The sequence below is a fragment of the Salvelinus namaycush genome, chromosome 40, assembly GCF_016432855.1.
Source record: "Salvelinus namaycush isolate Seneca chromosome 40, SaNama_1.0, whole genome shotgun sequence".
Lineage (NCBI taxonomy): Eukaryota > Metazoa > Chordata > Actinopteri > Salmoniformes > Salmonidae > Salvelinus > Salvelinus namaycush.
This window is the reverse complement of record NC_052346.1, coordinates 5,631,145-5,657,587: the sequence shown is the minus strand read 5'-3', so window position 1 is coordinate 5,657,587 and position 26,443 is coordinate 5,631,145. Positions and strand designations below refer to the sequence as shown.

General features: G+C 42.1%; 1 protein-coding gene across 1 annotated transcript; it reads left to right on the top strand.

The window, feature by feature from the left end:
• Nucleotides 1–7,246: 7,246 nt before the first annotated feature.
• On the top strand, nt 7,247–18,006 carry LOC120033373 (kynureninase-like). The gene is made up of 14 exons (XM_038979688.1): nt 7,247–7,539; nt 7,779–7,949; nt 10,098–10,218; nt 10,478–10,560; nt 11,112–11,173; nt 11,271–11,342; nt 11,668–11,742; nt 11,938–12,084; nt 15,515–15,613; nt 15,890–15,963; nt 16,055–16,107; nt 16,349–16,434; nt 16,750–16,980; nt 17,698–18,006. Exons 2-14 carry the CDS (start codon nt 7,781–7,783, stop codon nt 17,824–17,826), a joined length of 1,401 nt encoding a protein of 466 aa, XP_038835616.1. The 5' UTR covers nt 7,247–7,539; nt 7,779–7,780; the 3' UTR covers nt 17,827–18,006.
• Nucleotides 18,007–26,443: the final 8,437 nt, after the last annotated feature.

The window sequence follows — 26,443 nt, the reverse complement described above, 5'->3', positions numbered from 1 at the left end:
TTGGTCATTTATGGTCGATCTAGTGTTTATTGGATGTAAAGGTCTTCCCGCAGTAGCCTAGCCCATATTTCAGAGGTTTATATTGGTCAGGCAGGCTAAACAGATGAGCATGTAATGAACAAGCTGACCAGATGGATTTCATTAACCAGTAGCTTAGTGGACATACTGATGTTGAGCAGGTATACATGTATTTGAGTATTTGGTACCTTTGTTTTTTTGCGTGATTGATTTTTTCTTTGATACATTTTCAACTGCATATAGCCCTAAACATTATCAATCAATTATGAATTCATTCCCATCTGTTATAAATCTATTTGAACAAGCCTGTATTGTTAAGGCTTTGCAACAAAATGTTTAATGTGGGTGGGCTATAAAGTTAAACAACAAAAGGAAAGTGGAAGCCTAACAAATGCTCAATTATACAATATCAAATAATCATGTTATTTGGGTTAAATCACTGGATGAATAGAGCAGACTTCTGTTCATCTTCTGCATCATGCATGTTATCTATAATAATAGCATACAAAAACTTCAACCCGAATTCGCATTATTAGTGACAGTGCACATCACACACTTAATTCAGAGATTTGTAATTCAGAGATTTGTAACAAGCCTTGCTGAACAACATAACACATAGGCCTACGTGACAAAAAGCCAAGGACAAGGTCATAAAATGCTTTTGGAAATCTATGATTTGTTATGTGATGATGATGATGATAAGATACTAATAGATGGCTTTTCGACAGTAATAGCACAACGTGAACTTGTTTTACCTTGATCTGCATCCGCAGTTGTCAGCATTTTAGCAATTTGAAATAATCCAGATATGGTCAAAAAAGCTAAAATAAAGTCGGACATCGTTGCGGATCTAAAACTGGCAGCAGCACTTCATTCACTCACGTCCTGGTCCGGTTATAACGTTCAGAAATGTCAACTGTAGATAGCCACTTCGCTTGTCACGCAAACCTTTGCGTTTTACCTTTACCTCTTCCCAGCTGTATGTGAGCGAGTGGAGGACACTGTGAAAGCGTGCGAGAGATAGAAAAGGTAGGAGGGGAGGAAGGCGGGAGGAAGGTAGGGCTACCGGCGCGTGGAGATAATGTTTCTATCACTTTTCAATACTGAGGGTCTACATGACATAGCCTGTCCTCTCATTTGTAAACGTGACGATGTTTCTCGTGAGTGAGAGAGAGCGAGCGCGAGAGAGAGAGAGAGAGAGCGCGACCATAATTTAATTGACAGTAGGGAATTACATACATGCATATCTCTACACCTTAATCTACAGTAGTGTATTCTAAGAATTGTCAGTAAGATTACTGACAATTCTTAGAATATTGAGGTACACAAAACTCAGCACTTTTAAAGGGATAATGTGTTCCAGAAGAATAATCCATTTAGTCCAGGGTTTCCTAAACTCAGTCGTGTAAAGTACTTAAGTAAAACTACTACTTAAGTCGTTTTTTGGGATATCTGTACTTTACTTTACTATTTATATTTTCGACAACTTTTACTTTTACTTCACTACATTCCTAAAGAAAAGAATGTACTTTTTACGCCATACATTTTCCCTGACACCCAAAAGTACATGTTACATTTTGACAGGAAAATAGTCCAATTCACACACTTATCAAGCAAGACAACATCCCTGGTCATCCCAACTGCCTCTGATCTGGTGGACTCACTAAACACATGCTTTGTTTGTAAATTAATGTCAGAGTGTTGTAGTGGGCCCCTGGCTATCTGTAAATAAATGAAATACAAGACAATTGTGATGTCTGGTTTGCATAATATAAGGGATTTGAAATGATTAATACTTTTACTTTAGATACTTAAGTACATTTTAGCAATTCCATTTACTTTTGATACTCAAGTATACTTAAAACCAAATACTTTTAGACTTTTACTCAAGTAGAATTTTACTAGGTGACTTTCACTTTTACTTGAGTCATTTTCTATTAAGGTATCTTTACTTTTACTCAAGTATGACTTTTGAGTACTTTTTCCACCACTGTCTAAACTCGGCTTTGCCCCTCCCCCCCCAAAAAACATGCACGGGGACAATGAAAACGACCTAGGACCAAGTTCGGGAAACTCTGATTTAGTCCAGTAATCTGAGTGACAAAGGGCTTCTTCTCTGCAGGGCCCATTGTGAATATGAAACCCTCTTTAGTCCGTTAAACGTAATAATTTGTTTCCTCTCCTTTTGTCTCTCAGTCAAGTCCCACCACTGTGCCTGCCAGATCTTAAACTGTAGTGATTCAGCCACTGTCTGATCTCTCTGGTTTGGTTTCCCCTGAGGAGATGCAGCAGGATGGTCCCTCCATTCTCTCTATTAGACTGCGGCAGCCCCACTCTCCATGCTCTTTTTCAAATATGGAATATGCAGGGCCAGGGGCAGCCTAACGACACAGATAAAATACCCCACCTAATGTGGATGTAATAATGTATTGTAATTGAAAAACCATTCACTGTATGTCCATGCAATGTGTGTGTGTATGTCAAATAGGGGGTGCTTATATTTGTCCTGTTTCACTGCATGTACAAGTGGACAACCTGTACGAGTGTGAGGACATGGAAATGTGTTTTTTGCATATCCCACTCCCTTTGAGACACCCTCAGAGTGGGATCACAGCCAGGGATCCCATCTCATCACATCCTGTCTCATCCCGTCTTTCACTTTTCAGAGATTGTCATTCCTCACCCATATGCCCCTGATTGTTTACAGACTTGTGCTGGGCCTGGGGTACTGGTACGGCGGCAGGCTCCTGAATTTCAATCGAGCACCACAAAGGAGGTCAGTGTCCTAGGAGGGAGTTAGCTAGCTGAGTGTTCCAGTCCCCCGGCGTAATGGATGAACAGAAGCAGCTGCTGCCTGCCTTGCTAACTGTCTTATACTACACTGGTGGAGCCAGAGCCTCACCAGTGGAGCTTACAGTACAGTCTTAGTCAGAAGACAGACAGGTCCAGAGTGCAAGGGCCTTCTCCACCCCCTCCTGGGCAATCACAGAGGTGAAGTACTGAAATTAGAAATGACATCCAACATACACAACCAGACACTCTTGTGGAAGGCTAATGTACCCAGCTTGTCTAGAACTGCAGCTTATCCTCACCCATAGATGTATTTCCACTCCCTTGTCTTGGCTTATGTGATATTTTAGGTTCCTTATTATCATGTTCATCCAAATGAATAGTGTGCGGTACTTTGCTGCCCCCTACAGGGCTTTTTCTTTTCATGTACACACAAACACAGAGAGAGAGAGAGAGATTTCACCCAGTATTTCACGACTGGGTGAAATACCACAGTGTGCCATCACAGCAGCAATATTTGTGACCTGTCGCCCCAAGAAAAGGGCAACCAGTGAAGAACCAACACCATTGTAAATACAACCCATATTTATGTTTATTTATTTTCTCTTTTGTACTTTAACTATTTGCACATCCCTACAACATTGTATATTGACATAATACGACATTTGAAATGTCTTTATTCTTTTGGAACTTCTGTGAGTGTAATGTTTACTGATCATTTTGATTGTTTATTTCACTTTTGTTTATTACCTATTTCACTTGGTTTGGCAATGGTAACATGTTTCCCATGCCAATAAAGCCCTTGAATTGAATTGAGAGAGCGAGTGAAAGAGAGCGAGAGAGAGAAGATGAAAAAGAGAGGACAAAAGACAATAAGAGAGACCAATTCCAGCATCATTGTCTAGAAGGCTAGCTGACAACCAGTCAATAGTGCTCAGTAAGGAGGTCATGTAGCCCATAAAGATGTGTTGTCCTCCATGTTTCTGAAGAAGAGGGCCCTGGAGACCTGTCCCAGCACAAAGCAGAGGCAGCAGAGAGCACCCCTCTTCTTACAAATGAGCCACAGAAGAGTCCATTAAAACCATGGAGGTCAGCACTTGTCAGATCCCAACATACAGTACAAGCTATCCAAGACCTTCAAAATATAGCTGACATTGAAACAAAATACAGTTATCTGTGTGAGTAGACTGCAATGGAGTGGGGGGGAGATAGAGGAGAGTGGATACACTCTAAAAAGTACAAGATTTACTTTCAATTGTATTGTGCAGATGTATAGATAAAGGATCAATACATGTGTATGGTGAGTTTAGATATTGTTACAATGTGAGATGCTTGGGCTTGTTTGAAGAAGAGCAGATTTGTTTGTGGTGAAAATACAAAAGCAGCAAGGTTACCTCTGGGACAGCTCCATTGTATACTACAACTATTCCCTATGCAGTGCACTACTTTTAACCAGGGCCCATATGGCTTGGGTCAAAAGTAGTGCGCTATTTACAGGGAATAAGGTGGCATTTGGGGACAGAACCAACCTCTGGCTCAACCTCTCCTTCTTCAGAATTGACTACTTCCTACATGAGACTTTTTAAAATGTAATTGTCAGACAGATATCCCTCCCAAAGCAAAACCAAACGTCCAAAATGTGCCGTTTATAATATGTAGAAGCGAAAGAAATATGCAAAGGCTTATTATGACGTTTGAAGGGTTTGTGTTCGACTACCCTTTTTGACTGGTGACTTAGCGGAAGACTGGTTATCTGCTATGACACTGTTAAGCCAAGGATCAACTCCTGCTGTCTGCAGCATTGAATGGGGTGATTTGTTCGATGCAGTCTACCATTGGGATGCATGCAGTGGTGTAGCGCAAGGCCATGAGGCAGAGAGAAACCTTTGCAGTTTTATAGCTAATATCATGCTGTTCTACACATTTTGACATGGCGCTGTGAGGTCGCCTAGGCAAAGAGCTCCTGTGCATTTTGTAAATATTTAATATTTTGTATTCATTTTTTGTTTAAATCTTTTTATTCGTAATTTGCTTTTGAATAGCTAAATCAGTATAGATTAAGTGTGGGTTACATCTATATGTTTCCTGCCCATGAATTTGAAAATCAGCTCTTTCAACATATCTACTGTATGATGTAAGTTTTCTCCTGTGGTACTGTATGTCAGTGGTAATCTTAAAGATGGATAAGAGCAAGAGAAATGTGGTGAAGGAGGATTGGAGTTGAGATATTATTCAATATAGTAACGTTGTCTTCCTCTTCATGGTGCTGAAATTCCTCTCTCTAAATTGATAATTGAGCTATCTCCCTGCAGGCTCAGTGCTGATTCCTTCTATTCATTAACTAATTAGAACTGGCAGAGGAAATGTCCACTATGAATGAAGATGGGAAATAGGTAACACTCAACTCCTATAGACTGACAGGTTAAATAGGCACCATCAGGAGACTTCCACCAGCTTGCCATGGAATACCGTAGTACACTAATAAGTAGGAATATTAAGCATTGTGTTGTCTATTGTAAACTTGCAAGAAAGGTGGATCACGTTATTGACTCCATTCGCTATCTGCTCGCGCACGTTAGGCTACGTTATGTGAGCTAACGTCTAGCTAGCTAGTCGCCATTTCGCCCCGTTGCGATGGACGGTTTCTGATCAGGAGAAAAGTGCGGGTAGAAAATCCAGACCCTGTCTCCGAGGGGCCCAAAGAAGAGGGAGATAAGAACGATGAGTCGGAGAGAGAAACGTGTGAACCCCGACGTGAGGGAGCACCAGAGCAGTTCGTCGCTGCTAGCCACCGCTCCCTCTGATTTAAACCAGTCACCTGTTGAAGAACCAAGACGCCCTCTTCTTCGGCGTTATCCAGCCACAAAAGTTGGACAGCGGGATCGCTACTTCAATCGTAGATGGTATGAGGATTACACATGGCTGGAATATTCTATTTCAAAGGACCGTGCTTTCGGCTTTGCATGCCGCCACTTTCAACGTCCAGGAAACCATGGTGGAGAGAAGGCGGCATTTACCCTCGATGGCTACCAGAAGAACTGGAAGAATGGGACAAGTTCGTTCAAGACACACGATGCTAGTGTGGAGCATAAATATGCAAAGACAGTGTGGAATGAGTGGACTATTCAGAAAGAGTCTGGCTCAACAATATGCAATGCTCTAAGTGATGGACATTCGAAACTAGTCCGAGACAACAGAGAGTATATGAGAGCAGTTGTGGAGTCATTGCGTTACACTGCATACCAGGGACTTTCAGAGAGGAGACATAGACAATTACATGGCTGTCAACCTGGGAAACTTCCTTGAACTTTTACAGGTCATAGGCAAATTGGACAAAATAGTTGCACCGAAAATCTCAGATAATACTAGAAATGCTAAGTACACGCATCATGATATACAGAATGAAATACTGGGTTAAACCCTCGACTCACAACCCGTGTCTGCCATGTCCATACACGCAGAAAGAACCAAGGCCCTGGATGTCCAGAAGATTATAGACTCTTTTGCACTGAACCACAACAACAGCCGCATCGTCCTTCTATAAAACAACACTTGGTAAGTAACTGAAAGGCCTTTTATTTATTGACGGAGTGCGCCTGTCCGGTGGTGCGAACATGATTCAATCACGCTGATCTGGATGGAACAAGAAGACGCAGCATATTGTCGGCCAGTCGGCCTACAAGGATTTTTGCAATAGAAATATAATCGCTAAGATTGTGAGGATAGCCAGCTCGTTTTACACCATGTATGTACAGTTGACAGGCATAGGGTAAATGCACTTCTCGTTCTGGCTGCACTGGATATTAATTCCTTTCATTTCTGACGTGATAGACATTTAATCCGTAACAGTATAACCAATGCACAGCAGGACGCATGTATATCGTCGGCCAACAAGTGCATTTTTTGTTTGCAATAGAAATACAATCACTAAGATTGTGATGATAGCCAATTCGTTTTACAAGTGTGCACAGTTAACAGGCATAACAGGCATTGCACTTCTCGTTGTGGCTGCACTTTGGATATTATTAATTTCATTTCAGACGTTGTGATAGCCATTTCACCCGAAACATTATTACCAATGCACAGTTGTCTGATTATGCATATGGAATAAATGCACTTGTAAATAGTCATGAAAATCGTCTATTTTCTTAGCACCCCCACGTATTGGTCAAGCCCCCCCCTTAGCACCGGGAGAGAGAAAATCCTGGCGCCGTGCCTGACCCCTGTTTCCTCTAGTGCGATTTATTCTGTGCCCTGTCCAATAAAGTTAAGATAACTTTTCGCGACATGCTGACTAGAGGTCTGTCAACCAATTAGATACAAGCAACGGTGTTCTTCCCGCCTCAATGACCTCGGGTCACCACGTACCTCTGCCCAATCGAAAGTACGAACAGACATTATAGGCTGTAATGAAAAGTAACACATGACAGTCTATAAAGGAAGTAGGTCTACAAAGGAAGTAGATCTACATAGTGCCTCTTCTTCACCCATATTGGATACAGGTGTTGTTTACAGTATCGATAATAAAGCTAGAAAATGACATGTAGTACACTAGGCTGGAATTAATGAAGTCAACCTCACCAGTGAGTTTATCTTTGAGGTCAATGATTAGCTAACTTCGGATATTTACAGAGGCGTGAAAGAGCACTTGTGAATGTGTCCATTTTAACTCAAACTGATGAAAGAGACTGGGATATATTCAACTGAAATTGGAAATACTTGCTTTATCTGGTAATGACCTAATTATTTAATTGTTTCTCCGCTTTGAATTGTCATAATTGAATATATTGAACTTTGAAATGCAGGCAGTGGTTCCGTGCGTGCGTAAATGTAATTTGACAACTTTTCGAAACATTTCAGGTGGGTATATAGCCTGTGTAGATAGTACACATACTGTAGGACTAGCTTTGTTTGAGAACTATTTGTAAATTGCATATTACTCTAAATCATTTTCCTTTTTTCAACTTCAGTAATGGACCCATTTGACGCCATCTCTCCGCGCAAGGTTCTGGAGCGCGTCTCTACTCTGCTGGGATGCAGCCAGACATCGAATGAAGTAGCCACATATCTGGACAATCACGACGAACTGAAACATCTACGTGAACAGTTTCTATTACCCAAAGTTTCAGAACTCCCTCCTTGTAAGTAAAATGGCAAGCAGGCGTTTTAATGTTATGCAGGCTTTTTATGCACTGGCTAGTTGCTTCTCCATCTCCCCATAGCAGTCTGTGGAGTGTCATGAAATTATTATCTTATGTGTAGGAAAACCTCTGTCCTTTACTAATTTGTGGCCGGAGTTGTTCTGGCTACAATGAGCCTTGCTTGCCCCAAGTTAGTGGAAGGAATTTGCTGCCGTATAGTCACTATTGGGAGCTCTTTCTAGAGCACCCACTTAAATTGTGCATAAGAGCACTTTGAAAAAATGTTTAACTCTAGTGAGAAATATACTGTATGTGATTATTGAAAGCATCTGAGTTTGCCTAATTTACTATCATCCTAAATGAAGATAGTAAATTTGGCAAAATAATTAAATATCATCTTCAATTAAGATATTTAATAATTTTTCCATATCTAATTAATGTATATTACTCTACTTTTCATGATGTGGACAGTATGTGTTACTACATTACACAAGCTGACGTTTTGACCGCATCGAATTGGAGGGAATTCCACATGCTTTTTACCTCAGATTGGTGATGTTAGTATAACAGTTCTATAGTCAACGACACAAAATCAATTGCTTAAAACATATCAAAGTCTTTAGTTTTGTACTGTTGATATCCTATGCTGGGTCGTGATTCGTCGAAGTTTACTAACAGAAAAAGTATTTTAATTGTTTGTTCTCTTTTCCACGATGGCAGCCTCCTAAAATCAACATCCGCCTTTGCAAAACATAGGTATAAGCCTTCTACACGTTCTTGTCTAGCCAACCATGTATAGGTTACGTTTCCGTGTGGCCTTTGAGTCGTGTTAGTTTAAACAGCGCTACTCCCAAACGTTTGCCCCCTGTTCTATTGATTTCAGTGTGATATCGATGGAAGTGATTAACAAAAAAAGTGTTGCATTACACTTACCACGTTGGCGAACCACTCGAAACAAAATGCAACACTTCAAAATGTAGCTAGCTGTTTTCTACAAATTGTCCTCTAACCAGTGATGTACACATTATTCCCATGTTCTGTGTGGTTTTTGAGCGGTGTTAGTTTTAACAGGACGTGCAACCTCATCTCCCCCCTCTTGCGCAAATAATTTAAATGTGATAATCGATAGTGTGATTTTTAAACATTTTATTTAACCTTTATTTAACTAGGAAAGTCAGTTAATGAAATAAAATGTGTATTTGTATTTATTTGTAAACTCATGTTCATCTTATATTAGGTTTTAGTTGAAGATCTGATAACATTCAGTATCAAAAATAAGCAAAAATAGAGAAAATCAAAAAGGGGGCAAATAATTTTTCATGGCACTATGTGTAGATAGTACATTATAGGTTTTCAGTATATCACAAACTGTTTCTGCATATTGGTTATTGATTTGGACACATTAAAACTGTCTTGACATTGGGCTATTTATCAATGTCTTGTCATCAAGAAGCAGCGACAGCATAATTTAATGTAAGTTTTAGGAATATACACTACCGTTCAAAAGTTTGGGGTCATTAGCAATGTCCTTCTTTTTGAAAGAAAAATCTGCCGTTTCCAGCTACAATAGTCATTTACAACATTAACAATGTCTACACTGTATTTCTGATCAATTTGATGTTATTTTAATGGACAAAAAAATGTGCTTTTCTTAAATAAAAAAGGAAATGTCTAAGTGACCCCAAACTTTTGAACGGTAGTGTAAATGGACATTTCAACATGAATTTCCAATGCTATTGTACTTAATCAGGTAAAAACTGCTTAATGAGTCTGTAAATGTGCTGGGATTTATTTATTTTGATGATAAGGTATACCAGAAATCACCAAAATGGTTTTGCCCTGCCTATACATGTAGGTCTACAAGATCCTACGTAGTGAGGAAACGGCCTGCCTGGTCAGGTATTAGGTGGTCGGAAAATATTGCAGCTGGAAGAGACATTTGGGTTGAGCTGAATAAAGGAGATGACTAAGCACTTTCATTTAGCTAAGTGTTTGAAAGTTGAATCATTTTAATGACATATTCTTCAACTGTATAACAAAGCCTCTTTCTGGGGCCAAGAAGTATGCCATGATTTGAACAAGGCAGGGAAGCTTCTTAGTGAAAATGTGTGGATCGATTGTGCTAATGCACTGTTAATGTTACCCTAGCTGACCTTACGCTTGTGGATGGCACCAAGGAATGCATTTACTTTGTGGGGAACTCACTTGGCCTCCAGCCCAAAATGGCCAAGAAGTACATTGACGAGGAGTTGGATAAATGGGCTAAAATGTAAGTTGGATAAATGGGCTAAAATGTAAGTTGTTTCCCCCAACGTTTCCCCCAATGTCTGCTTTATGACACTGAATCAGCTCAGCTAAAGTTTGTTGACTATTTCAAGTACAGTAATGGTCATTCGAGGATGACAAGTCCCCCCCCCATGAGCCTTTCTCTTTTAATGTAATTGTCCTAACTTTTATCTGTGACATGTGTATCCGGTCCTTGTAGCTGTGAGCATTGTTGTAATATTTCTCTGTGTTCTGTTTTGCAGGGGGGTTCATGGCCATGTGCAAGGCTCTCGACCTTGGGCCTGGGCGGAGAACAATATAGAGGAACTCATGGCTAATGTGGTTGGTAAGTTCATACAATAACACATGTCCAACGCTTGATCAAATACAATGCATTCGACATTCTATGTTAGTTTTATGATCATAACAGTTAACATGAGATGGGGCTATTTAACGATGCATGTCGGCACCTTTACAGGCTTTTTGCACTGATATGCGACCAAAGGGATCCAATACACGGTCGTCATGGTTCCCTTTTTCACACAGCACTGTTAAAAGCCTGTAATCTCCAGCTCTCATAACGTTCATGGTTAAATTGTCAGGTAATTCTGATAGCTAATTATCGTTCTGTCTGGCTGTTGATGATTCATGACAGAGACCTCCGATCTGTGACTGGTTTTAAAAGGTAATTGCACCCTGGCATTGTGCCATATTTGCAGTGAGCAAAGTACAGCCAAACCAAACAACTGAAGACCGTTATGCTCCTCGGATGTCTTTTTTGTGTGGAAAATGTAGGTTATCTGATTGCCAAATTCTATTAGGTAAAAATGTGTCCTAAAGTTATGTCAGAGCAATGGGAATTAAATCACGCCTGTGTGTTTGCGTACGTGCGAACAGGGGCTAAAGCTGAGGAGGTTGCCTTGATGAACGGGTTAACGGTTAATCTGCACATTCTGCTGGTAAGATAATGTCAAAGTTTTATACAAATCTCCAACGTAAACATACATTATATACCGCGACTTTACATCAACAACATGTTACATATTTGCTTTGCAGCTGTCTTTTTACAAACCTACAGCAAAACGTCACAAAATCCTTCTTGAGGACAAGGCTTTCCCCTCAGACCACGTGAGTAATTCCAACGACACAGAACTTGTTTTAAACCTATAGGATGTTGGTGCAATGACTGCAGGTCCTTTTTTTTTTTTTCAAAGTCATTTGCATTCTTCAACTGCATTTCAACCACAATTCATGTTTTTGCCCTAAAAAGACACCTTTGACAGTTGTATAATACTTGAGTGTGCAGGGCCTACTCTCCGTCATTTATCTTGTTGTAATAGAGTAGTCCACTGTTGTTATTCCCACCACATTGTATCTGTTGTCTCTGTGTTGGTGGAGCAGAGTTTTTTTTAAATATTTTTTTTACCATGTTCATCATGTGCGATTTCTTCAGTATGCTGTGGAATCTCAGATCCAGTTGAAAGGATATGACCCTAAGCAGAGCATGCTGCTGATGAAGCCCAGACTGGTAAAAGTAGTCTTCATTTTTTTTCTATAATCCCTTTTGGGGCAATAGGACTTAAATACTAACTTTTTTATTTGCACCTTTCAAGGTACCGAAGGACATTGAGTATAAAGAGTAAAATTGAGTGTTGAGAAAGAGTTCATTAACAGTTATTAAAAGTGATTTATATGACCAACTGCCGTGTTTTCTACCTGTCAGGGCGAGGAGGTGCTGAGAACAGACGACATTCTGGACACGCTAGAGAAGGAGGGAGATTCCATTGCAGTGGTTCTGTTCAGTGGAGTGCAGTACTACACCGGACAGCTCTTTGATATGGCCACCATCACTAAAGCTGGGCAGAAGAAGGTGAAAGGACTACTTTAGAACCACTCCTCTGTCTTTTTCTCACCGGCACTGAGACCCTAATGTTTGTGTTTAAAGGGGTGGGTCTTTTTTGGGAAATGTTATTTCAACTTTTGAATTCGTTCTTGATTGTCTATGAACTACTTCTAAACCCTTTACAAATCCCCATAGAGCAGGGTTCCACAACGCCCAACTCACCCCCTGCTGTATATACAAACGTATGTGGACACCCCTTCAAATGAGTGGATTTGGCTATTTCAGCCACACCTGTTGCTGACATGTATAAAATCGAGCACACGGCCATGCAATCTCCATAGACACAAATTGGCAGCAGAATGGCCTTACTGAAGTGCTCAATGACTTTCATTGTGGCACCGTCATATTTTTTGTACCTCTTTTTCTCACCAATTTCGTGATATCCAATTGGTAGTTAGGGAGAGGCGAAGGTCGAGAGCCATGCCTCCTCTGAAACACAACCCCGCCAAGCCGCACTGCTTCTTGACAGACTGCTCTCTTAACATGGAAGCCAGCCGCACCATTGTGTCGGAGGAAATACCATACACCTGGCGACCGTGTCAGCGTGCATGCGCCCGTCCCGACACAGGAGTCGCTAGAGGACATCCCGGTCAGCCAAACCCTCCTCTAACCCGGACGAAGCTGAACCCGGGACGAAGCGCGACAGCCTGGTATCGAACCTGCATCTGTAGTGATGTCACTAGCACTGCGATGCAGTGCCTTAGACCGCTGCGCCATTCAGGAGGCCTAGTTCGTCAAATTTCTGTCCTGCTAGAGCTGCCCCATTCAACTGTAAGGGCTGTTATTGTGAATTGGAAACGTCTACGAGCAACAACGGCTCAGCCGCAAAGTGGTAGGCCACACAAGCTCACAGAACGGGACCGACGAGTGCTGAAGTGCGTAAAAATCGTCTGTCCTTGGTTGCAACACTCACTACCAAGTTCCAAACTGCCTCTGGAAGCAACGTCAGCGCAATAACTGTTTGTCGGGAGCTTCATGAAATGGGTTTCCATGGCCAAGTAGCAGCACACAAGCCTAAGATCACCGACAGACGAATCTGGGTTCGGCAGATGCCAGGAGAACACTACCTGCCCCAATGCTTTAATGTTTTTGTCAAATATGATCTCTATTTGGGCTTCTTGCGGTCAATTTGTAGTCTACTAATTATTTGTAATTATTTTCCGGCCTCTGACCCACCACTCAAGAAAAAAATTGACCCACGGCTGAATCTATTTTATGATCCCATGCCTTCTTAGAGGGTACCCCAACATGATCTGGATGGTGTTTTATGAAGGTTCAATTTAGACGGTCTAGAGAGTAACACTGCTCTCTGGTGTCAACTGTGATACTGTCACTACATTGCGACAAGGAAGTGAAGTCTTTGTTTATAATCAGTGGTTAAATTGGGCTGGAGTCACGCCCACCTACCTCCCTTCTAGATTCTATTTTTAAAGTGAACCCTCATATCAAAAGGGGGCATAAGCTTTATCTATACGTTATTAAACGCGCACAATTTCGATTTCCTGAACTCTTTTAAGAACCAATGGGAAGAGGATTTAGGTGAACAACTTTCAGACGAAACTTGGCAGAGTATACTTCAGAGAATACATTCTTCATCTATATGTCTAAGACATGCTGTAATTCAATTTAAAATAGTTAATCGGCTGCATTGGTCAAAGGCAAAATCATCCAAGATTAGACCAGAAATAGATCCCACTTGTGACCGATGTCTGCAGGCTCCTGCTACTTTATTACACGCTTTGGGCAGGCCCGAAATTGACATTTCTGGATATCAATTTTTGAGACGTTTTCTAAGATATTGGAGAGACCTATAGAACCTTTTGTGTTTTTTTGCATTATTCTGAGTGGCACCAAAGGAGGCCCCACAGGAGGCCCATCGAAACAGTTCTATGGAGTGGAACCACAGGAGGCCCCTCGACAGTTCTATGGAGTGGCACCACAGGAGGCCCCTCTAAACAGTTCTATGGGCCACATTCTGGCATTTACTTTTCTTCTAGCTAGACGTTGTCTACTATATAAGTGGAAGGAATGGGTTTCCTACTTTTAACCATTGGATAAATGAAGTAAGTTATGCAACATCTCAAGCTGGAGAAAATATGCTACTCCGTTAGGGGATCTGCAATTACATTTTCTAATATCTGGCAACCTTTCCTATCTTTTGCAGAAGACATGGACCAGCTAATTTCACCCAGTTAACTCCATAAACCAACCCAAATTAGAATTTGTATAATTATTTAATACTTTTTTCTTAGAGCTTAATTTTTTTACTATTTGATTATATTACTCATTGTATATCATGTCTGCTTTAATAAGTCTGGTTTTGGGGTGGGGCTCTGTCAGAGCATGGGGGGGGGGGGGGGGTTGTGGTGGGTTTGATTTGGTGGGGGATCCATGTGTGTTCTGCCCTCTATCTGTTCTGTCTGTTATCTGTAGAATCATAAAAAATGGCAAATGAAAAAAAACTTGTGTCTGGAGCTACCAGGAACCGGGCTCCTGCACATTGGGTCAAAAGGAGAAACAGACGGAGCCGAACTCCAGCAATTTAAGGTTTTGAAGAAAAAAATAGGAGAAACCAAGGTTAGGGTTAGGTTTGAACATATCGTTGAGGTTAGGGTTATGCAAAGTTGGGGTTAGGGTTGTGGTTGAGGCTAGGGTTGAACTGGGATGTGGACATGAAGCATGGCTTTGAATTGTGGATGAGGGTTAGAGTTGAACCAGGATGTGAACATGAACCTAGGATTAGGTTTAGAGGGGCTCCTCTGAATTCCTAATTCAACCTCTATTTATAGTGGATAATGGCCATTCTATCCATTGTGTATAGTCAAGTTATTTCATCATGCTTCTATTGTATAATGTTGTTATTACATTGGCTTTTGAGGTAATGAAGCATGTTATTTAAAACCAAAAAAGCATTTTGTCTGACAACAGCTGCTCCAACAGCGTCCTCTGTTGTCAGGGATGTGTAACAATTTGACGTGATTAGCTCGCAGGATTTGTCTGCATTCACCTCATGCAAGTGTATGACGCCCATTTGAATTCACTCCATGCTGAGAATGACATTTGTCAAATAAACAGCAGTGCGTTGACAAGGAAATCTAAATGATGACTCTCGAGATGTCAAAACACACACACGCACACACAGGGGGAAGCCTTCCCTCTCTGTCACATTTAGCAGGGCAATCAAAACAACCAGACTTAGAGTCCTAATGATCCATACAATAATACCCCCACTAGGAATACATGAATCATTTATGAAGTTTATCTTAAAAAGACACGAACACGCAAACAAACACTCACAGACACGCCGATGAACTGCCTCTGATGCGTCCTGCCTGCACAGCTCCGGCCTGCTGCCCTTAGCATCTGGCATGACGGTGCGTTTTTGCTCTTCCCACAGGGCTGCTACGTTGGATTCGACTGTGCACACGCAGTGGGCAATGCAGAGCTGAAGCTGCACGACTGGGGAGTGGACTTTGCCTGCTGGTGCTCCTACAAGGTCAGCATTGGGGTTTGTGTGGCGAAATCAAGGGCAAATGAACTGCTGGCAGTGGCTTCACTCTGTCCTGTCCAACACCCGCTGACACAGGAAGACCACAATATGTGGGGTAGAAATTGACTTGTTCCCGCTTAATATTGCCAACAAGAATTTTCTTGCAGTTGTTATCGATGCCCATTTGAAATATTGTAGATTATCCTTGGTCTTGAATACTGTAGCTAATAGGCAGACAGACTATGCAATGCGTTGACAGAGTTATTTTGTATTCATGTGTAGTATGTGAATTCTGGAGCTGGTGGACTGGCTGGAGCTTTTATCCATGAGAAGAATGCACATACAGTCAAGCCTGCGTGAGTATGACAGTGCAGTACAGCTCAGATTTGTGTTCATATTGCGTGTTGACTATGTTATGTTTTAACTACTTGTTACTTTTTCTCTCAGGCTCACAGGATGGTGGGGACATAACTTGAAAACAAGGTTCCGCATGGATAATGGTATCAACATATTTTTGATCATGTTCTCATTTTATTCCCTATACTGGGACACATTACAGAATGTCGCTTCAAGTTGGCATTGTCGGTCTCTAAGCAGAGATATCCATGTAGCTTGATTTACACTGACATCTCCTGGTCATATTAGGGTATTACAGAAAATGGGTTATACCGTGTTCATTTCACCCTTTCAGTCAAGCCACATGAATTCATCACGAACATCCTACATTTTTTCTTACCATAGAAATGGATCTACTACCTGGTATAAGTGGCTTTCGGCTATCAAACCAACCCATCCTGCTGGTGTGTCCACTGCAAGCTAGTTTAGAGGTGACTGGAACCAATTTGGGTTTTTCATATCGATTTCATACAGCAAATATTCGAACAAGTTTGTATTCATCTCTCAAATCATGGAATTTACAAGTGACCTGTAAAAGGTTGTAACTGTTGTTATAACCAGGGTTGGGGTCAATTGCATTTCTATTCCAGTCAAATCAGGAAGTACACTGTAATTAAAATGCTCTTCAATGCTTTTCAAGTAGGAGAATTTGGAATTGGAATTTTGTTTACTTTCTGAATTTAAATGGGATTGACTCCTGCCCTGGCAATAACTGTTTAGTTGTCAATCTTTGCCAATACGTCCAGGTCTTTGCTATGACCAGTATGACAGCTCTGAGGAAGAAGTCCAGACTTCTGACGGGTTACTTGGAGTGTCTGATCCAGCACTACTACAACGAGGACGAGGCCCAGCCTCACAAGCCCTACGTTCATATCATCACTCCCTCCCACCCTGAGGAACGAGGCTGCCAACTCTCCCTCTCTTTCTCGGTCCCCATCGCAGCCGTGTTCCAGGAGCTGGAGAAGAGGGGTGTCGCTGTGAGTGGCTTTATATATACAATAGTAGTACAGTATTGGAGAGTTTCCCAGACCCATATTAAGCCTAGCCTGGACTAAAAAGCGCTGTCTAAAATAAATACAAATTCACTTCAAAAAAGTAATAATTAATTGACCATGCTTTTTAGTCCAGACGCGGGCTTACGTTTAATTTGGGTACGAAACACAAGCCCTTAACATGTATGTTGAACAAAATATAAACGCAACATGTGAAGTCTTGGTTTCATGAGCTGAATTTTTTTCCCCAGATGCACAAAAAGCTTGTTTCTCTCAAATGTTGTGCACAAATGTATGTACATCCTTGTTAGTGAGCATTTCTCCTTTGCCAAGATAATCAATCCACTTGACAGGTGAGGCATATCAAAAAGCTGATTAAACAACCGCAGCCCAGGTCCTCCATACCTCCTTTATGTCTGTAATAAAGCACTTTTGTGGGGGAAAAACTAATTCTGACTGGCCCTCCCAGGCCCACCCATGGCTGTGCCCCTGCCCAGTCATGTGAAATCCATAGATTAGGGTATAAATTAATTGATTTCCTTCTATGAACTGTAACTCAGTAAAATCTTTGAAATTGTTGCGTTTATATTTTTTGGACATTATAAATGTGTTTTACGCATGAGTATACGTACATAGATTAAAATATAGATTTCTATATTTTGTAATGGACTGTTTTGATCTATTCTCTCCATGCCGTCTCAGTGTGACATGAGGGAACCCAACGTCCTGCGCATCGCTCCGGTGCCGCTGTACAACTCCTTTAGTGACGTACACCGCTTCATCACTGTTCTAGGATCAGCTCTGGCTGCCGGCAAAGAACTACAACAATGATAGAAACAGTCTTTTATTGTTACCCCACCTTTCAGAGTGTTTTTGACAATGCAGTATAAAAACATACTGTTTTTATTGACAATGTGCTGGAGTCATTGACAGGTCTTCTGAACTACTGTCCCAAAATTGCAATATGTTTTGGCTAGGCTACTCAGTAAAACTAAATTGGTTGGAATTGTATCCCTACTCAAAATTTTGTGAGACAAGTTTGTTACTATACAATGTCAAATAATAGTAAAACATTTTGGAATCGGAGTCAATGCTGAGACCAAGGTCTCTTTTCCAGATGAGCTCTGTATAGCTCACATCCACTACAAGATCATGGTAATTGCCTACGGAGCAGCAGGAGGAACTGCCCCTCCCTACCTTCAGGCTCAACCATACACATCAAAATACAATAAACACATTAAACTACAACTCACATGCAAATTAAAATGACAGGACAGAGAAAAGCTTGGACTGGGTTGAGCCGGAGCTGCCCTTCTGTGGGTGTGGGAGGGCCAATAGACCAGAGGTAGCAGAACAGAGTCCTTGGGTTGGGGAGTAGGGAATGAGCAGAGCCTGAAAGTAGGGAGGGGCAGTTCCTCCTGCTGCTCCGTAGGCAATACCATGGTCTTGTAGTGGATGTGAGCTTTGACTGGAAGCGTTGGAAGTTGACGAGTGTGCGGAGGAGTGGGATGACATGGGAGAACTTGGGAAGGTTGACAATCATGCGGGCTGCAGCGTTCTGGGTAAGTTGCAGGGGTTTGATGGCACAAGCGGGGAGCCCACCCAACAGCGAGCCTGGATTTGGACCTGCGTATAGGGTCGTACTCTACGGATGTTGTAGAGCATGAACCTGCAGGAGTGAGCCACTGCTTTGATGTTTGCAGAGAACGACAGGGTGTCGTCTAGGGTCACGCCAAAGTTCTTTTCACTCTGGGAGGGGAACACTGGAGTTGTCAACCATGATGGAGAGGTCTTGGAGCGGGCAGGCCTTCGCCGGGAGGAAGAGCAGCTCTTTCTTGTCGAGGTTGAGCTTGAGGTGGTGGGCCGACATCTAAGCTGAGATATCTGCCAGGCAACGCAGAGATGCTTGACGTAACCTGGCTGTCAGAAGTGGGGGAAGAAGAAAGGTAGTTGAGGGTCATCCACATAGCAATGATAGGAGAGACCATGTGAGGATATGACGGAGCCGAGTGACTTGGTGTATAGAGAGAAGAGGAGAGTGCCTAGAACCGAGCCCTGGGGGACAGTAGTAGTGAGAGTATGTGGTGCAGACACAGATTCCACGTCACCTGATAGGAACAGCCTCCAAGAGTGCATAGCCTGAGACGCCCAGCCCTGAGAGGGTGAAGAGGAAGATCTGATGGTTCATGGTGTCGAAGGCAGTGGATAGATCTAGGAGAATGAGAACAGAGGAGAGAAAGTCAGTGCGGAGAGCCTCCGTGACCCAGAGAAGAACAATATTGGTTGAGTGACCTGTCTTGAAGCCTGACTGGATAGGGTCAAGAAGATCATTCTGAGGGAGATAGCGAGAGAGTTGGAAAAGAAAGAAGTGATACCAGTCAGAGGGGTCAAGTCAATCAATCAAATGTATTTATGAAGCCCTTTTTCGATCAGCAAATGTCACACAGTGCTATACAGAAACTCAGCCTAAAACCCCAAACAGCAAGCAATGCAGATGTGGAAACACGGTGGCTAGGAAAAACTCCCTTGAAAGGTGGGAACCTAGGAAGAAACCCAGAGAGGAACCAGGCTCTGAGGGGTGGCCAGTCCTCTTCTGGCTGTGTCGGGTGGAGATTATGGCCATTTAAGGCCAGATTGTTCTTCAAGATGTTCAAAGATGGATGACCAGCTGGGTCAAATAAGAATCAGTGGTTGTAGAGGTTGCAACAGGTCAGTATCTCAGGAGTAAATGTTACTTGGCTTTTCATAGACAAGCATTCAGAGGTCGAGACAGCAGGTGCGGTAGACCGAGAGAGTCGAACAGCAGGTCCGGGTACAAGGTAATGTCCGGCAAACAGGTCAGGGTTCCCTAACCACAGGCAGAATAGTTGAAACTGGAGCAGCAACACTACCAGGTGGACTGGGGACAGCCAGGAGTCATCAGGCCAGGTAGACCTGAGACATGATCCCTAGCCCCACGGCACATGGACTATTGCAGCATAGATACTGGAGACTGAGACAGGTGGGTCGGGGGACACTGGCCCCGTCCGACAATACCCCGGACAGGGCCAACCAGGCAGTTTATAACCACAACCACAAGCACAGCCCCCACACCACTAGAGGGATAAACAGACCACCAATTTACTACTCTGAGAGAAGGCTGAGTATAGCCCACGAAGATGTCCTCCACCACAAGAGCCCAAGGGGCCGCAAAACCGGACAGGAAGATCAAGTCTGACTCAACCCACTCAAGTGACGCACCCCTCCTAGGGACAGCATTGGAGAGCACTAGTAAGCCAGTGACTCAGTCCCTGTAATAGCGTCAGAGGCAGATAATCCCGGTGGAGAGAGGGGAGCCGACCAGGCAGACAGCAAGGGCGATTCGTCACTCCAGTGCCTTGCCATTCACCTTCGCACCCCTGGGCCAGAATTCACTCAATCATAGGACCTACTGAAGAGATGAGTCTTCAGTAATGATTTAAAGGTCAAAACTGAGTCCCTCACATGGATAGGCAGACCATTCCATAAAAATTGAGCTCTATAGGAGAAAGCCCTGCCTCCAGCTGTTCGCTTAGAGGCGGCCTGCTTCTTGTGACTGTAGTGTAGGTGTAGGTATGTACAGCAGGACCAAAACAGAGAGATAGGTAGGAGCAAGCCCATGTAATGCTTTGTAGGTTAGCAGTAAAACCTTGAAATCAGCACTAGCCTTAACAGGAAGCCGATGTAGAGAGGCTAGCAGTGGAGTAATATGATTCGTTCTAGTCAGGATTCTAGCAGCCATGGTTAGCACTATTTTATTTACTGCTTTATCCGGGTAGCCAGAGATTAGAGCATTGTAGTAGTCTAATCTAGAAGTGACAAAAACATGGATTAGCTTTTTGGACAAAAAGTTTCAGGTTTTTGCAATGTTACAAAGATGGAAAAAAAGCTGTCCTTGAAATATTCTTGATATGTCCGTCAAAAGAGAGATCAGGGTATAAAGTAACGCCGAGGTCATTCACAGTTTTATTTGAGACGACTGTACAACCATCAAGATTGTCAGATCCAACAGCAGATATCTTTGTTTCTTGGGACCTCGAACTAGTATCTCTGTTTTGTCCGAATTTAAAAGTAAAACGATTGCCTCCATCCATTTCCTTATGTCTGAAACACGTGCTTTCCAGGGTAGGCAATTTTGGGCCTTCACCATGTTTCATCCGCATAGCAGTGAAAGTTGACATTGTGTTTCCAAATGACATCACCAAGAGGTAGTGTACATATATACATATAGTGAAAACAATAGTGGTCCTAAAATGGAACCTTGAGGAACGCCAAAACGTACAATTGATTTGTCAGAGGACAAACCATCCACAGAGATGAACTGATATCTTTCTGACAGATAAGATCTTAACCAGGCAAGAACTTGTCCGTGTAGACCAGGGGTGGGCAACTCCAGTCCTCTTGATTGGTGTCACACTTTTTCTCCATCCCTAGCAAACACAGCTGATTAATCAAATTGCATTCTAAACTGAAGATCATGATTAGGTGATTATTGGAGTCAGGTGTGTTAGCTGGGGCAAAACTGTGACACCAATCAGGCACTCGAGGACTGGAATTGCCCACCCCTGGTGTAGACCAATTAGGGTTTCTAATCTCTCCAAAAGAATGTGGTGATCAATGGTGTCAAAAGCAGCACTAAGGTCTAGTAACACGAGGACAGATGCAGAGCCGTGATCCGACGAACCATTAAAATGTAATTTACCACCTTCATGAGTGCAGTCTCAGTGCTATGATGGGGTCGAAAACCAGACTGAAGCATTTCATATACGTTATTTGTCTTCAGGAAGGCAGTGAGTTGCTGCGCAACAGCGTTTACAATTTTTTTTTGAGGTATGGAAGATTCAATAGAGGCCGATAGTTAAAAAAAAAGTCCAGGTCAAGGTTGGGTTTTTCAAGAGAGAATTTACTGCTGCCACTTTTAGTGAGTTTGGTACACATCCAGTGGATAGGGAGCCATTTATTATGTTCAACATAGGAGAGCCAAGAACAGGAAGCAGCTCTTTCAGTAGTTTAGTTGGAATAGGGTCCAGTATGCAGCTTGACGGTTTAGAGGCCATGACTATTTTCATGAATGTGTCGAGATACAGGATTTAAATACTTGAGTGTCTCCATTGATCCTAGGTCTTGGCAGTTCTGTGCAGACTCCGGATAACTGAGCTTTGGAGAAATATGCAGATTCAAAGAGGAGTCTGTAGTTTGCTTTCTAACGATCATGATGTTTTCATCAAAGAAGTTTATGAATTTATCACTGCTGAAGTGAAACCTGTCCTCTCTTGTTGAATGCTGCTTTTTAGTTAGCTTTGTGACAGTATCAAAAATAAATGTTGGATTGTTCTTATTCTCCTCAATTAGGTTGGCGAAATAGGATGATTGAGCTGTAGTGAGGGCTATTCGATATTGTACAATACGGTTTCTCCAAGTTAGACGGAAGACTTCCAGTTTGGTGGAGCGCCATTTTCGTTCCAATTTCCTGGAAGCTTGCTTCAGGGTATTTTCTGTATAGCAGCGAGTAAACTTCTTGTGAAAAATGTTGTTTGTTTTTAGGGGTGCGACTGCATCTAGGGTATTACGTAAGTTTAGATCCTTAGGTGGTTAACCGATTTTTGTACTACGACGTCCTTGGGTAGGTGGTTGGAGTCTGGAAGGGCATCTAGAAATCTTTGGGTTGTCAGAGAATTTATAGCACGGTTCTTGATGATCTTTTGTTGGGTTCTGATCAGATTATTTGATGCGATTGCAAACGTAATAAGATGGTAGTCCGATAGTACAGCATTTTAAAGAAAAACATTTAGATCCACAATATTTATTCACCTCCGCCTTTGCGGGATGCATGTAAATAAATGAGATGCCTCATTTAACACAGTAAATTCATCAGGCTTGAGCCATGTTTCAGTCAGGCCAATCACATCAAGATTATGATCAGTGATTAGTTCATTGACTATGTTGGTTTCTTGAGGAGGGGAGTGACTCGGGACATTTTGAAGTCAGAGGGGACGCAGCCAGTGGTCAGGGATGAGTTAATGAGTGAAGTGAGGAATGGGAAAAGGTCTCCAAAGATGGTTTCCCCTCCAGGGAGGGGACGACCGTAGGGTCCGTAGGGTCGTTCTATTTGAGTGTGTCCAGTGGCTCAATTGGCTGAGTGAATGAAAAGTGGATGTCGTCTAGGGAGGGAGGGGTGGACGATTAAGGAGGAAGGAGTTTCCTAGAAGAAGCCTATTTTAATTCTTAATTTCTTAACTAACTCATCAACATGCTTTTTTGAAAGATAGCTTTTCGTCAATCCAGATGCTCAAATATTATAGGCAGGGACATGATCAATGATGGCACCATCCAAAGTAAGTATGAATAAATCATCAGATACGTTTTTACGTGATTTGGAAAATAACATATACTTGGTGTTACTTGCATTAAGTACCTATTCCAGTTCAACAAAGGCTTTCTGCAGGGCAATAAAGACAGATTCAAGTTCTGAAAGAGCCTGGTCAGCTGTGGGGGCAATAGCATACACCACAGTGTCATCTGCATGACTATTTTCATGAATGTGTCGAGATACAGGATTTAAATACTTGAGTGTCTCCATTGGTCCTAGGTCCTTTAAATAATTTTCAAACCAGCTACACGCAGTCTGGTCCAGGCCAATTGATGAAGCCTCTGAATAAGTAATGAATGAGCCACAGTGTCGAAGGCTTTAGACCTGTCAATGAAAAGGACCACACAATGTTTCTTTTTATCTGGTCTGGAACCTGACTGGTGTACATTTAGAATACATTTTGTAGTTAAAAAGTATCTAAGTTGAGTATTTACCAAGGATTCTAGAATTCTTTCTGGTCAGTGGTGGTTGGTGGTATTTATTTATTTTATTTTTTTGAGCATGGTCTTGTTTCTATTACAGCATATTGGATGACTGTCACTCATTCACCAAGCTCAATGTAACATGGATAGGTTTAGGCTACTTACTACACGATACTCAAATTGTCCATATAACTATCACGAGGTTGCTACAACCTGCCCTATGAATGAAAGTAAACAACAGGTCGAGAGTAATTTGAGTAATCAAGGTGACAGCCATTGACACATTTAATACCACCTTGCACAATATAGGGTGCAATCATTATTCCAACAGTTGCAAACTAGAGTTTCTATTAAACAAATTCAGGTAATGTTTATCCCCGTTTCGTTCTGTTTGCTTCCATTTAAGAAACGTTTTTCAACAGAATCAGCAGAATGAATACACACAAACACAGTTCACTTTCATAGCATACAGATCATTGTGTAAATCCTTCTCGCATCTATGCACTTTCCTCCTCTCAGCTTTTCCCTTTGCTTGTGGACTTCAGTGCACAACACATCAGGTGTCTGTGACCAGGTGAAAAAACCTTTCCAAGCCAAACCTTCATATCATAACCGGTAACCACTACACAAAGACTACATCGTTGTCACCATATTAGCTAACGTCAAGTTAACAACATAGCTACTAGAACTAACGCGTTAGTAAATCTTGCAGTACACCGGCGGGCCCCGGTGGCAATAAATGAATAAAAACAAAATCTTACCTTGACTTGGAACAGTTCCAGTGTTGGATATCCATAGCCAAACAGGTAACATAGCATCCCTCTCTGTTAGAGCCAGGTGTTTGAGTAGGCTAAAGTAGCTAGCTAGCTGCATTTGCTAGCTAAGTAAGTGACAATAAAAGTGAAAAGAAATACAAAAATGAAAACACTCTCTCACTCGCTTCTCCTTAATTTTTGAAGAAATTAATTTGTTCAAAACTGTTCAACTATTGTCTTTCTCTTTGAGCATAATACTACCACATTTTATGCACTGCAGTGCTAGCTAGCTGTAGCCTATGCTTTAAGATTCATTCTCTGATCCTTTGATTGGGTGGACAACATGTCAGTTGATTTCATTCTGTAAGAGCTCTGATAGGTTGGAGGACGTCCTCTGGAAGTTGTCATAATTACTGTGTAAGTCTATGGAAGGGGTTGAGAACCACGAGCCTCCTAGGTTTTGTATTGAAGTCAATGTACCCAGAGGAGGACAGAAGCCAGCTGTCCTCTGGCTACACCATGGTGCTACCCTACAGAGTGATGTTAAGGCTACTTTAGACCTTCATTTGTGAATATATTTAGTATAGTTTTATCTAAAATTACCAACTTTTTTTATGTTACACTATTTTTATTTTTATGAAATTTACTGAGGAGGATGGTCCTCCCCTTCTTCCTCTGAGGAGCCTCCACTGTTGCTAGTGTAGAGAGTTTGAAAATGGGGAGAATTATTTAGGTCACACTGGTCACCACCTTTGTGAAGGGGGAATATATGGGCCGCCTTCAAGACCCCCCTTCCAGACCTTGCCGAGATAAAATGCTGAATAAAAACATCATTTATAAAAAAAAATCTCAGTAGTGATGCCAGTCTGACACAACTTTCTTAGACAAGGAAGGAGAGTAATTTCCACGCTTTAGATGGATCACCAGCAGAGTCTGAGATAGAACTTAGAAAGTATCTAGGTTTAGCTTTCATGATTGAGGAAGTTTCCTGAACAACTGCCAATAAGATACAGTCAGTTTTTCTAGCCTTGGCCCAAGCCTGATTTATCATCATAACAAGATCTGAAAGTTCTGTAGAGAACCAAGGATTTGTTATATTTTTTACTCTAAGGCGTTTAACGGGAGCGTGTTTGTCCGCCAGAGAGATAAAATAGAAATAGCACTCCCCCCATATTTTGGTTAGGCTTGCCTCTGCCCTCCCATGCCCCTCCCCCCTGTGTTTTGGTGAGTCCTGCCTCCCCCCTCCCATGTACTCCCCACATATTTTGTTGAGGCTTGTGTCTGCCCTCCCATGCACCCCCAACCCATATTTTGGTGAGGCCTGCCTCCCCCCTCCCATGCACCCCCACCCCATATTTTGGTGAGGCCTGCCTCCCCACTCCCATATTTTGGTGATTCTTGCCTTGCAGATATGCATCCCAGCCCGCCCCAGCATGGGGTGTGCAAATGGCCTGATTTCATGATTTAGAAACTCCATCCTTCTCCTTCCTGCATTACACACCTCAGTAGCCTGCAGTCCACTTCCTAGCAATTAGCGCTCACTTCATTACATGTTGGGTTGTTCCTAATGTAGCTCCTGTGTTTATGCACTATTACCTTGATGGATGTCTATCCCACAATTAGACATAATTGGCATATCAATATGCAGAAGCTAAATGGATTAACCTTCTCTAAAACTAATGAGCACTCCCATGACCAGCTGGGGAATGGACCAGAATTAGCATTTGTCATTTTTGGGGGTTTGATGATAGTATAGAAATAAATAATTTAATAAGGGGTTAGGGGGGTATTTCCTTTGTCTTTGGTAACTTAACCCCAAGATTGTATGCATGTAAAATATGTATTAAATGTAGAGATAATCTACTAAGTAACAGGGATTGTTG